Below are 12,022 nucleotides of genomic sequence, written 5' to 3'. Positions count from 1 at the left end.
CTCCCCCATCACCCCCGCCTCCTCAATAGAGATTTAAACTCTGGGCTTATATTGCTGGGCTAAGTGTGATTATGAGCTAATATTTTTATAGTTTATGCCCACATTTCAAAAATCTTTTCCAGGTTCTCATATTTCCTCTAGGATTTGCCACATGTTAGCAATAAAGAAGATGGCTAATTGCGTTTCTTTATTCTTTCTTTGTTTAGGATGTGATAGGCCAGGTTCTGCCTGAAGCAACAACCACAGCATTTGAATGTAAGTCTGGCTTGTATACTTTCTTGACTGTTTCCTTCTGCAGTAATTTTTCAAGGGGTTTATGGGTTGCATTAGTTTAGAAACTGACAAAAACACATTATTTATGATCATCATATGGTACATTTAAATATTTATAAATTAATGCAAGTTTAATGATGATACTTAACTGAGTAATATTTTCTTATTTAATCATATCTTGGGTATGCATATTTCTATAATATAGCTTTAATTACCAACATGACCTTTATCTGCTCTTGCTCCTCACTGTAATAATATTGTGGTGTAAAATGAAACCTGTAAACTACCTGTAGGCCAATGATTATTGATTAAGAGATTTTAATCCATTGCTGCTTTATAACAGCCACAGAGCAGAGCTTTTAAATTAACATTAAATGGAATAATTCTGTTTTAGTGAGGGTTGGCACGGCTGCTAGATGATGGCAGCAACACTTCAGGTCTTAAGTCCTTTCCCCACACCACCCTCCACACCAAAGCAGTTGGCTTAGGGACCGGGGGAAGGCAGGGCACTAGAAAACTGGTTTTTGATATGAGGCAGGTCACTGCAGGAGAGGTCAGGGTCTGAGTAATGTTAAGGTGAGAATTTAGTCAGGAGCTCTGGTGTTGAGAAGGATAATGGATTTGTAACCGTAGTTCCCATTTTTAAAAAAAGATGAGTGCCGCTTTCCATGTGGAAAAATGTCTGGTTTCTCCACATAATGTACTTTTTGTTCTTGTGTTTTAAGCAGATGGTTAATGACAGAGAGTACATTGTCCCCTGTTTTACTTACGTTCTCTTTGGAGGACAATTTGGCAGTACTTACCAAAATATAAAATGTGTAGAACCTTTGACTCAGCAGATCCACTTTTAGGAAGCTGTCCAACAGAAAGACCTAAACATATGTTGAATGCCCTTCAAACAAACTGTTCATTGTGGAATTATTTTTAATAACAGAAAGTTTAAGGTAAGCTAACTGCCTAAAATAATAGATTAATAAGTTATAAATCTGAATCACTAGGCAGTGGGTATAAAGAATGAGTTAGGATTTTATGCATTGACATGGAAAGATATCCATAATATATTATTGACTAAACAAATAATATATGTGGTAAAATCCTATTTTCTGAAAAAACTAATCTCTCCTCCTCCCAACTTCATGAATATAAGGTGTTCCAAAAAAATGTATACATACTTTAACAGCTGATAGCTCAATTTTGAAAATGAAATGTATTTTAATAAACACTGCATTTGTTGTTATTCAAAGTGCATGTATACATTTTTTGGGACACCCTACATATTGAGAAACAAGGATCTGAAGTTGCTGCAGTGCTTTCTAATGATTTTCCCTGGAAAGGCAACTTGGAGGCCGAAATGGGGGCTGAATGAGCACGCTTTTTCCTTTACTTATTTCTCTATTGTTTGACTATTTTTCAACAATTATTACATGTTTTTAAAAGCTACTTGAATAGAACTCTTAAGATAATTTCTATTTTATTAAAAACAGTACATAGATCTAAAATACATATTAGTGTTGCAAGCTCTTTAGACCCCTTGCAGTAACTCCGTGGGGGTGCCAGGGATTTCACATATAGGCTGATAGTAAACATTTGGAGTACTTGCTGTTGCTAGATGCTGTGCTAAGAGCATTCCATGGGTTATCTCATTTAATTTAACCTTCACGGAATCCCCACGAAGCACGTTGACAGTCTGTTATTAGCTCTGTTTTAGTTGAGGAAAGGACATCTCTAAGACCTGCTCAGAGCCTTACAGCTAGTCAGTGGTAAAGTGGAATTTCTGGAGTAGACTCCAGAGCACATACATATATATTCTCAACTACTGCTGAAATGTGTTTTGAGAGTTTTCATAATTCTTGAAATCATGTGTTCTGATTGTTCTTAAGTGCGGCAGAAAAGAAGCTTTCTACTTTCTACTTCTTGCTTTTTGGGTCCCCCAAAATGGCTCAATGTACCCGTGCCCCACAGGCTTCAAGAGTTAGGTTCACAGTGATAATACTGATCACTTTAGCTGTCATTTATTGATGGCCTGCTCTGTGCCAGGCAATGTACTACAGGATTGACTTAGATTGTTGCCAATCTTTACAACAGGCAAGGTAGGAAAATTATACCTGTGAAGAAACTGAAGCTCTGAGACACGAAATGATTGCCAAAGTTGATTAGCTAGGAAGTGGTGGAGTCCAGATTCAAACAATTCTTTTTGAGTGTAAAACTTACGCTCTTTATAATTAAACAGTTAAAAACCTGTAAAGTGTGTTAAGTATGTTTTATATGGTTTTTTATGGGTTTATGGTTTATGGGTATGATGGAACAAACTCTTGAAAATTAAACTTTTATCAAAGAAATATGTATGGTATTATATTTAATACTGAAAAGTATACCTAGCTCTAACAGAAAAAATTCTTAAATTTTTAGGTTTAAGTTCTTAGGCATCTCATTCTCCCCCTGACCACCCCCCACACACACACACTCCTCCACCTACATGGCAGCAGATCTGTATCCATTTGCATCTGGACCAGTTTTAGGTGAAAAAATAAATAAAAACGAAAATACACACAGACAAAATAATGATAGTTTTTTGTGCTTAGATTATTGAGTACTTTCTATTATAGACTTAAAAATCCTAGGCTGGCTTTTTCTTCCCCCATAATTGTTCTAAGGTGACCTTATTTTCTGAATTAAATGGAATCTATGTATAAGAAACTAGAGGTCCGGTGCACAAAATTCCTGCACTCAGGGGAGGGGGATCCCTCAGCCCAGCCTCCGCCCTCTCGCAGTCCAGGAGCCCTTGGGGGATGTCCAACTGATGGCTTAGGCCCGCTCTCCATGGACATCGGTTGGACATCCTTAGCACCGCTGCGGAGGGAGGAGAGGCTCCCGCCACTGCCGTTGCACTCACCAGCCTTGAGCCCAGCTTCTGGCTGAGTGGTGCTCCCCTTTTGGAACTCACTGACCACCAGGTGGCTGCTCCTACGTTGAGCGTCTGCCCCCTGGTGGTCAGTGTGCGTCATAGCGACCGGTCGTTCTGCAATTCGGTCGATCTGCATATTAGCCTCTTATTATATAGGATGCATATTAGCCTTTTATTATATCGAATAGTTGGAAAGATGTAGTTTGTAAACTAATTTACTGATATTTTTGAGCAGTTTCAATCAGTGGTTTGTGGGTATGATAGAACAATTCTTAAATACATAAAATTTTAATCAAAGATATATTTATGGTGGTACTAGAGGCCCAGTGCATGAATTTGTGCATGAGTGGGGTCCCTTGGGTTGGCCTGTGGAGATTGGGCCCCGGTTCGCATCCCCAACCTCGCAGCCCCAGCTCAAGCTCCCAGCTTTGCAACCCCATAGCCCTGCCTGGCATCCGACCTTGGCCTGGTGCCGCCCCCTTACCTGCTCCACCATCCCACCTGCAGGGCGATTGATAGGGGCTGCCCCCTCCTCCCCCGCCGCCCAGCTCCCTCAGTTTTTGGGAGCCGGGTGGCAGCCCTGCCTTCTACCTCTGCCGCCAGTTGCTGTCTGTGGGGCGATCGGGCCCCCCTTGCACCCACCTTGGCCTGGCGCTGCCTGCTTATCTGCTTCACCATCCTGCTGTGGTCCCCCTCTTGTCAGGGCCCTTCGGGGCCGGCAGTGCCTCCACTGGTGCCCCAGCACTGCGTCATTGACACCCACCATGTTCTGCACCGCCCCCTGGTGGTCAGCACACATCATAGCGAATGATCACACTCCCGGTCTCCCAGTCTAATAACCGCCTGAGGGGACAATTTGCATATTAGGCTTTTATTATATAGGATATTTATTACTGAAAAATATACCTAGCACCAATTGATTTCTTATACAAAAGAGATGGTGTTATATTTAGTGATATGAATGTAGCAACAAGAGAAAGGGCAGGCACCGCGGAGGGTCTGCAGTGCCTGTATTCTTTCTGACTTCTGTTCCTGGGTATGGTGTTTCTGGGGATGAGGTGAGGGAGGCCCATTTCTGCTGAATTCACCTCTTGGACTAATGGCCCTAAACCTCTTTTTCTTCTTACTTCTTAGTTTTTTCTTCTTTATGAGAGCACAAATGAAAGTACTTTTCAATAGCTAGTTTGATTTTTTTTTTAATGAAGAGGTATAGGTGATCTTTAAAAAACATTCAAACAGCATAGAATAAAGAAAGCTGTAAAAGTTCCCATTTTACCTAAGTCACTAGTTAACAGCTTTTTCTATATCTTCACAAAAATTTTCTCTGTACATATTATATGCTATACTGGAACTTGTTTCCCCTGCCTGCACTTAAAAGTACACATTGGGCCCCTTTCAACATTAGTGTGCATAACCTCATTCTTTTGGATGACTACATTATACTTAATTTTATGGCTATGGCTTAATTTATTTAACCTACTGATGGACCAGTTGGTGTTTTAGTATTCAAAAAAAAAAATGCTGCAGTTAGCAGCATTGTCTTGTATTGTTCCACATTGTGCAAATATATTTGTAGGATAAATTCTTCAGAGTTGGAAATACTGAGACAAAGAGTCACATATATACATATTAATAGCTATTACCATGTTGCTCTCAAAAAGTAGAACCAATCTACACTCCCACCAACCATGTTTGAGACTGCCCGTTTCTCTCTACCCTCACTAACTCTGTGTATTAGCAAACTTGTAAGTCAGTGTCAGTTTGATAGGTGAAAAAGATGAATTACTGTTTTATTTTGTATCTCTTTAGTTATAAATGAGCCTGAGCATATTTTCATTTGTAGTTTGGTCATTTGTATTTAATTTCTGTTAACTATTTGTCACCTTTACCAATTTTTCCATTAGGTTATTTGTCTTTTTCTGATTTAAAAGCTTGCCAATATTCAGAAAATTTGCCCTTTGTCTTATGCTACGGATATTTTTGTGTAGTTTACTACTTGTCTTTCACTGGGTTTGGTCTTTTCATCCCTCTTCTTTGTGTCCATGGGAAAGTTGAAAGTTTTTACATGGTCAGGTTGATCATATTTTCCTTTGTGACTTCTAGATTTATGTTAAGCTTACAAAGGCCTTTCACATTCCAGGATATTGAAAACATTCATCCTTATTCTCTTTTTTCTGCTTTAATGTTCATATGTGTATTCGTGTTGGTTTTTAAACAGTGTGCATTTGTATTACAAAGGGGTTTTTGTACTAAATTCAGTTTATTTTGGTGAAAGGAGAAGTCAGATGAAGGTACAACTTTATTCTTCAAGCAGATAAACAGTTGACCCCATATTAGGTATTGAATAATTCATTTTTTCCCAGGTGTAAGAATACTTCTGAGATGAAGCTACATCCCATAACCATAAAAATCTTGTGTGTTTGCATGTGTGGGCCGTACATATGCTGTAGAAGCTTGACATTTTTATAGGCCCAAAGACCCCTGCTGGTTTTTAGTTCCATTAACAGATTAAAGAGTACACAGCACATGAAGTGATGAAAATCAACCATGCCCACTAATGAGTTCCCTGCGCATATACATGCATTCCTCTCCCTGAATTTTCTCTAGGCAAGTTACTGCTGTAAAATGATTGTTGGGTTGGTTGCTGGTGAGTAAGATCTTACTGGTCACTTGAAAGTCTGTGTGGACAAGCGCTGACTTCTACCTGGAAGCACCATATGGCACTACTTTCCTGTGACACTCTGACTTCACAGTCTTTGGTCTGTAGTTCTCATAAACATCTTCATACTTGTCAAACCATATGTCTAAATTTTGGTTCAGAAAAATGGTTATAGGATAAATTTTATGTCTTTCTTCAACCATGACCATTTTATACTAACTTCTTTTTGAATAGAATACCTTTCAGTTGTTTTATGAATTTCTGGAAGGTTATTTTGGACGGAAATGTTAAAACCAGTACATCATATCTCATTGTAAATTTGGCATTTTATGACCATTTATAGAAAAACTACAATTACATAAGTTGTAAATTCTTAGAGTATAAAAAACAATGATAGCCGATTACCTATAAAAATATTCCTCATGTTAAAATAACAAAGGAATCTCATTTTAAATAGTTGGGTGAAAACCCCCTTTTGCTTTGTAGAAAAGTCTAAATCATAAAATATATGGACATCATAAAATATATGGAAAAAATGAAGTTTATTCCTTAGACTATAGTATATGTAAAAGATAGACGATTGCTTATAAGTAAAACTAGGTAGGTTAATGAAAAGTTGCAGTTCACAAAAAAACTACACTGAGTCTAAAAATTATTTAACAGGTAAGAGTTACTTTTGTATTTTAGAATTTGAGACCGTTTAAAGAGAGCTTTAACTTATTGGAATTTTGGTTCTAAATATTATTGATGCAAAAAGTCCAAGATCCTTTTTAGTCTTATGAGAGCAGTTGTTTATGGGTAATTTTGCTATTTTGCATGATAATTAAGAAGCTTAATTTCTTTACTCAAGCACCAGGCTTTTGTTTCTTGAAGGAAGTAAACAATACTGCTCATTTTTGAGTCCCTGGAAAGTCTAACATGGTACATGGCACATAGTACTCACTCAATATGTGTTTCTGTAATGTATGGATGATTGAAGGAGTGAAGGAATACGATAATCTTTTCAAATTTTATCCATCAGCAAATTCTATTAGCTCTATCTTTAAAATATATTCAGCATGTGACAACTACTCAAACTCTCAGCTTGGTTTAGGCCACCATCATATCTCACCTGGACTAGATCATTTGGTCTCCTAACTGGTCTCCCTGTTTCTGCTTTTGCCTCCATACAGCAGCCAAAGTAATCCTTTTAGAAGTTACGTGAGATCATAACACTCTAAACATCCCAGTGGTTTCCATCCGACTCAGAGTGAAAGCCAAATCCTTAAAATGCCCATTTTCTCATCTGCCCCCAAGTCTGCTCTACCATTACTTCTTTGAAGTCATCTAATTCTCTCTCCCCATCTCATTCTATTCCACTTATCTGGCTTTCTTTCAGTCTCTTGAACATGCCAGATATTCTTCTGCCTCAGAGTCTTTGCATTAGCTGTTCTCTCTGCCTGGAACACTTTCACTTTCAGTCTCTCTAAACTAATGCGAAAGTTCCATGAAATCAGGTGTTCTTTTTCCCCTGCTACCATCCCCAGTGCTCAGAAAATTGCCTGCTGCATGGTAGACACTTACATATCTGTTGGGAAGAAAAAGGGAGCAGTGAACTGAAGAAGGAATCAGAAGATGAGAGGCATGAAACTAAATTAAACTCATGGATATAAAGATTTGGCCATAGAAACAGTGGCCTCTAGTCCTGTCCAGGTCTTAGATTCCGTACCTGTGAAGGGCAGTAAACTTGACAACTTTTCTGGTAATTTCCCGTTGATGTCTTTCTAACCTATACAATTATGTTTTCATTTCTTTCCTCTTGCCTTGGAAAAACACCTTTGCTGTAGTTTTAATCGACTCTCACCTGGCACTGAAGGAATTGACAAATGACATATAATATATAGCCTTAACTTTCTGTTGTTCTTTGTAGAAGCTAGATTGTTTCTCTCCAAAGCCCACTTGAGTCCTGTCACTGCAGTGGATGCTGTTTGGCTGAGACCTCCCCTGAGTCTGCTGTTTACTTGGTAGGCACTGTGCTTGCCATTCTGACCGCCCTTACCTGAGGCTGCCTCTTCTCCTCTATTGGGCCTTTATGTTCCTTCTCTTGGTTTCTCTTTTGGATTGCATGTTGCCTCAAATAAAATTGCTAACAACATATGGCCTGTTATGATTCTCTTTTCCCAAACTCTGCCATTTTGTATATTTGTGACACACTGCAGATTTTGTAAAGATTGCTTCATAATATTTGTTTACCATCTGCTGCACTCTATTTGGTATCTTGCTAGGATTTTTTCCTCCATTTTAAGTGACATTAACAAAATCCAGCCAGTACATAGACTTTCTGGTTCTACTTTTGCTTCCCTAATGTGCTGGAAAATCATATAACTATGCTCCAGGCAACTAGAGAAGCCTGGAATCTCATTGTGAACCAGAGTATCAGATCTATTGCACCCGCCCCCACTTCTTGGTCATATCCGTAATGCTTTTTGGTCAGATGGCAAAGAACCTTCATGTATAAGACAAAAGAAGTTCAGGTTATTTTTTGCTACTTCTTTCTACTTAGTACCACTACTTTCTAGTGTTCTTCACCAACATATTTATACTTTTGAAACTCTGTGCCATTTTAGTAAGTTTTTATGAGTTATGGTTCCAGTTAGTGTATTTTTTATAGCTAATTCAGCTTGATAGGCAAATAGCCAGAGTCTTGCTAGATAGACTGTGAAGCCAGGCACCCACTGCAAGACCTGTCAATCCTCATGTCCTAAGCATCGAAGCACAATCAAGATAGGGGCAACATGGTGAAAGCTCTGGGATCTGTAAGTTCAACCAGGGCCTGCGGAGTACCGGCTCTGGAGCCAGGAAGCCCAGGGTTCGGATCTAGCTCTACCACTTAGGAACCAGGTGACCCTGAAAAAAGTCCTTTATCTCCTTGTGGTCATTTTTATTGAGATATAATTGACATATAACATTGTATAAGTTTAAGGTATACAGTGTGCTGATTTGATACAGATATATATTGCAAAATGATTACCACCATATTATTAGTTAACACCTCCATTCTATCACATAATTACCATTTCTTTTTTTGAGGTGAGAACATTTAAGATTTACTGTCTTAGCAACATTCAAATATATAACACATTATTATTGGCTATAATCACCATGCTGTACATTAGATCTCCAGGCCTTATTATATTTATAACTGAAAGTTGTACCCTTTGACAAATATCTCTCCCATTTCCCCCAACCACTGGTAATCACCACTTTACTCTCTGTTTCTCAAAGTTTAGGTTTCTTAGATTCCACATATAAGTGATATCAACAATATCTGTCCTGCTATGACTGACTTATTAGCATAATGCCCTCAAATTTTATACAAGTTGCCAGAAATGGCAGGATGTCTTTATTTTTCTTCTCTTTTTTATTTATTTTATCTGAGGATGTCTTTATTTTTCATAGCTGAATAATATGCAGTGTGTGTGTGATGGACATTTAGGTTGTTTCCATATTTTAGCTATCTATAATAATAAAAGTATAATATGCAAATCGACCAAACAGCCAAACGGCTGTCCAGATGACCTTCCAGACGAAGCTGGGGCTGCAAGGGCCTCACCTTGCACGAATTTCGTGCATCAGGACTCTAGTGATAAATAATGCTAATGAACATAGGGGTGCTGATATCTCTACCAAATCCTGATTTCATGTCCTTTGGCTTCCTGAAAGTCTGTCTACTGGCTGGATTTTGTTAATGTCACCAGAAGTAGGATTGCTGGATCATATGGTAATTGTATTTTTATGCCGGGAGCCGGTCCATCCTTGCTGTTTCAAGGGACCTGGCATATATGGCATACTGTTCTTAATATGTTTGCTCACCTTCTTGGCACTATGTGTTTTAACCAAGGTCACCTCTCTGAGAAAGGTTGTTTCCCCAGGTAGAGATTTTCCCCTGAAGTTAGGGAGGGAATAAAACCTCTTCACTAAGTGCCAGGCCGGTAATTAATCTCTTTAACTACAAACAATCATGCTTAAGCTACATAATCTTTACTCCCTGGAATGGAGATAAGAAACACCCTAACCTTTGGACTAGAGATTGATAGGATTGGAATCAACTGGTATAAATACAGATGCAACAAGACAACAAAAAGAGAACCCGGCTACAGAACCTGGCGACCAAACCTGGCTGGAGAACCTAGCGAGAGAACATGGACACAGAACTTGGCTGGAGCTTGTGGCTAGAGATCCTGGCAAGGCTGCTGATTAACTGAACGCTGTCTCCGTGTCATTCCTTCTTTGCCGACTCTGTCCACACCTTTGGGGACCCCTGGACCTGCTGCGGTTGGACCCCAGCATTTTTAATTTTTTGAGGAACCTCCATAATGTTTTTCAGAGCAGCTGTGCCAATTTGCATTCCCATCAAGAGTGCACAAGGGTTCCCTTTTCTCTACATCTTCACCAATGCTTGTTATCTCTTGACTTTTTGATGATAGCCATTCTAACATGTGTGAGAAGATATCTCATTGCATTTTGTTTTGTTTCTAAATATGTTTTTATTGATTTTTATGAGAGAGAAAGGAAGGGAGAGGGAGAGAGGTAGAAACATTGATGAGAGATAAACATAGATCAGCTGCCTCCTGCACATCCCCTCTTGGGGATCAAGCCTGAAACCCAGGCATGTGCCCCTGACCAGTAATCGAATCAGCAACCTCTTGGTGCATGGGATGACACTTAACCAACTGAGCTAAATCAGCTGGGCTCATTTTGGTTTTGATTTGCATTTTCCTGATGATTAATCATGTTAAGCATCTTTTCATGTACCTATTATATGTCTTCTTTGGAATTCTTTGTCTTTAGAGAGAAGTATGGTTTGTTCTTGGGCTGCCCTCGGGGGTTAGGTTACCTGGAATTTGCATTTTGGCTGGAATTATCAGTCTTTTCATAAGTTTGATTACTTTTCCAACTCAGTCTCCTCTTTGACAAGAACTAGGAATCTTCATTAAAACTACTAATCACAATTATTAGAGTGAATCAGTCCCCTCAAAGAGCAATTTGTAAAGAAAACCAATACATACATAAAATGGGGCTTTTTTATTAATCCATGAAAACTAATCACTGTGTCATGTAAGCCTGATTTCATCCTCAGACTTGATTAGATAGAATGCCTCTTTCAACTTCTTAGAACTCTTTCTCTTGGAGTCAGACCCCTTATGGGATAGTCCTACACACTTTACCACTAGGTGGGCTATTCTGGCCTTTTATCTTCAGTTTTCTGTCCAAATTAAAGCAAAATACCTTTGTAGTGTTTCATAGCTGCTTTTTATGGAATTGCTAAATAATAAATTATTCTGGTGGCTGACTCCTCTTACAATTTTTTGTTGAAATAATTCCTAAGATATTTCATAGAATTCTAGAATTCCAGAATCTTTTGTTTTAAGTAGCCTTAAAGATTCAAGCTTGGTTTGGGGAGCTTGTTGTTGTCATTCCTGATATAGAGAGATGTGATAGAAATGATTTTTCTGGAATCCTTGTCCTCTCTTTACAAATTATAAAAAGACTAGAGGTCTAATGCATGAAATTCTTGCACTGGGATGGGGGCTCCCTCAGCCTGGCCTATACCCTCACGTAGTCCAGGAGCCCTTGGGGGATGTCCAACTGTTTTACTGAATTCTAAGCACTTCCATCCCATGTACATATTGAAATCTGAATATAAGCAGTCCCTTTATAACCACCATCTCTGTAGCTGGCTCTGGTATAGCAATGAGGTTTACAAAAAGCTACTTTGTTCAGATTGAAAATATTACCAAGTTCAGGACTTTATCAAAACAAATCTATTTTTTAAACAAATCATTTTAGCCCACATCTAAACAGAGAGTTTGACTTGGCTTTAAAACAAAAATGTAAAGTGCTTTCTTGTGTATAATATGCAACATTATATTCCTTTATACTAAACTTGAGGCCCGGTGCACAAAAATTCGGGGGGGTCCCTCAGGTCAGCCTATGCCCTCTTGCAGTCTGGGACCCCTCGGAGAATGCCCACCTGCTGGCTTAGGCCCACTCCCTAGGGGATCGGGCCCAAGCAGGCAGTCAGACATCACTCTGGCAGCCCGGCAGGCCTCGGGGGATGTCCACTTGCCAGCAGGGAGCTGGCCTAAGCTGCAGTCGGACATCCTTAGCGCTGGCAGCCATCAGCCTGGCTTGTGGCTGAGGCA

At 39.2% G+C, this 12,022-nt stretch overlaps 1 protein-coding gene across 2 annotated transcripts in view; it reads left to right on the top strand.

The window, feature by feature from the left end:
* MAP2K5 (mitogen-activated protein kinase kinase 5) overlaps nt 1-12,022 on the top strand; it is a 263,379-nt gene that overhangs the window by 6,079 nt on the left and 245,278 nt on the right. For both annotated transcript variants that reach the window (XM_015560452.1, XM_015560453.1), the window contains exon 2: nt 207-255. In XM_015560452.1, coding sequence (XP_015415938.1) covers nt 207-255 — 49 coding nt within the window. The remainder of the gene's footprint in view (nt 1-206; nt 256-12,022) is intronic.

The sequence above is a fragment of the Myotis davidii genome, unplaced genomic scaffold, assembly GCF_000327345.1.
Source record: "Myotis davidii unplaced genomic scaffold, ASM32734v1 scaffold673, whole genome shotgun sequence".
NCBI lineage: Eukaryota > Metazoa > Chordata > Mammalia > Chiroptera > Vespertilionidae > Myotis > Myotis davidii.
Note: the sequence above shows the minus strand (reverse complement) of the source record. Positions and strands in the feature narration are given on the sequence as shown.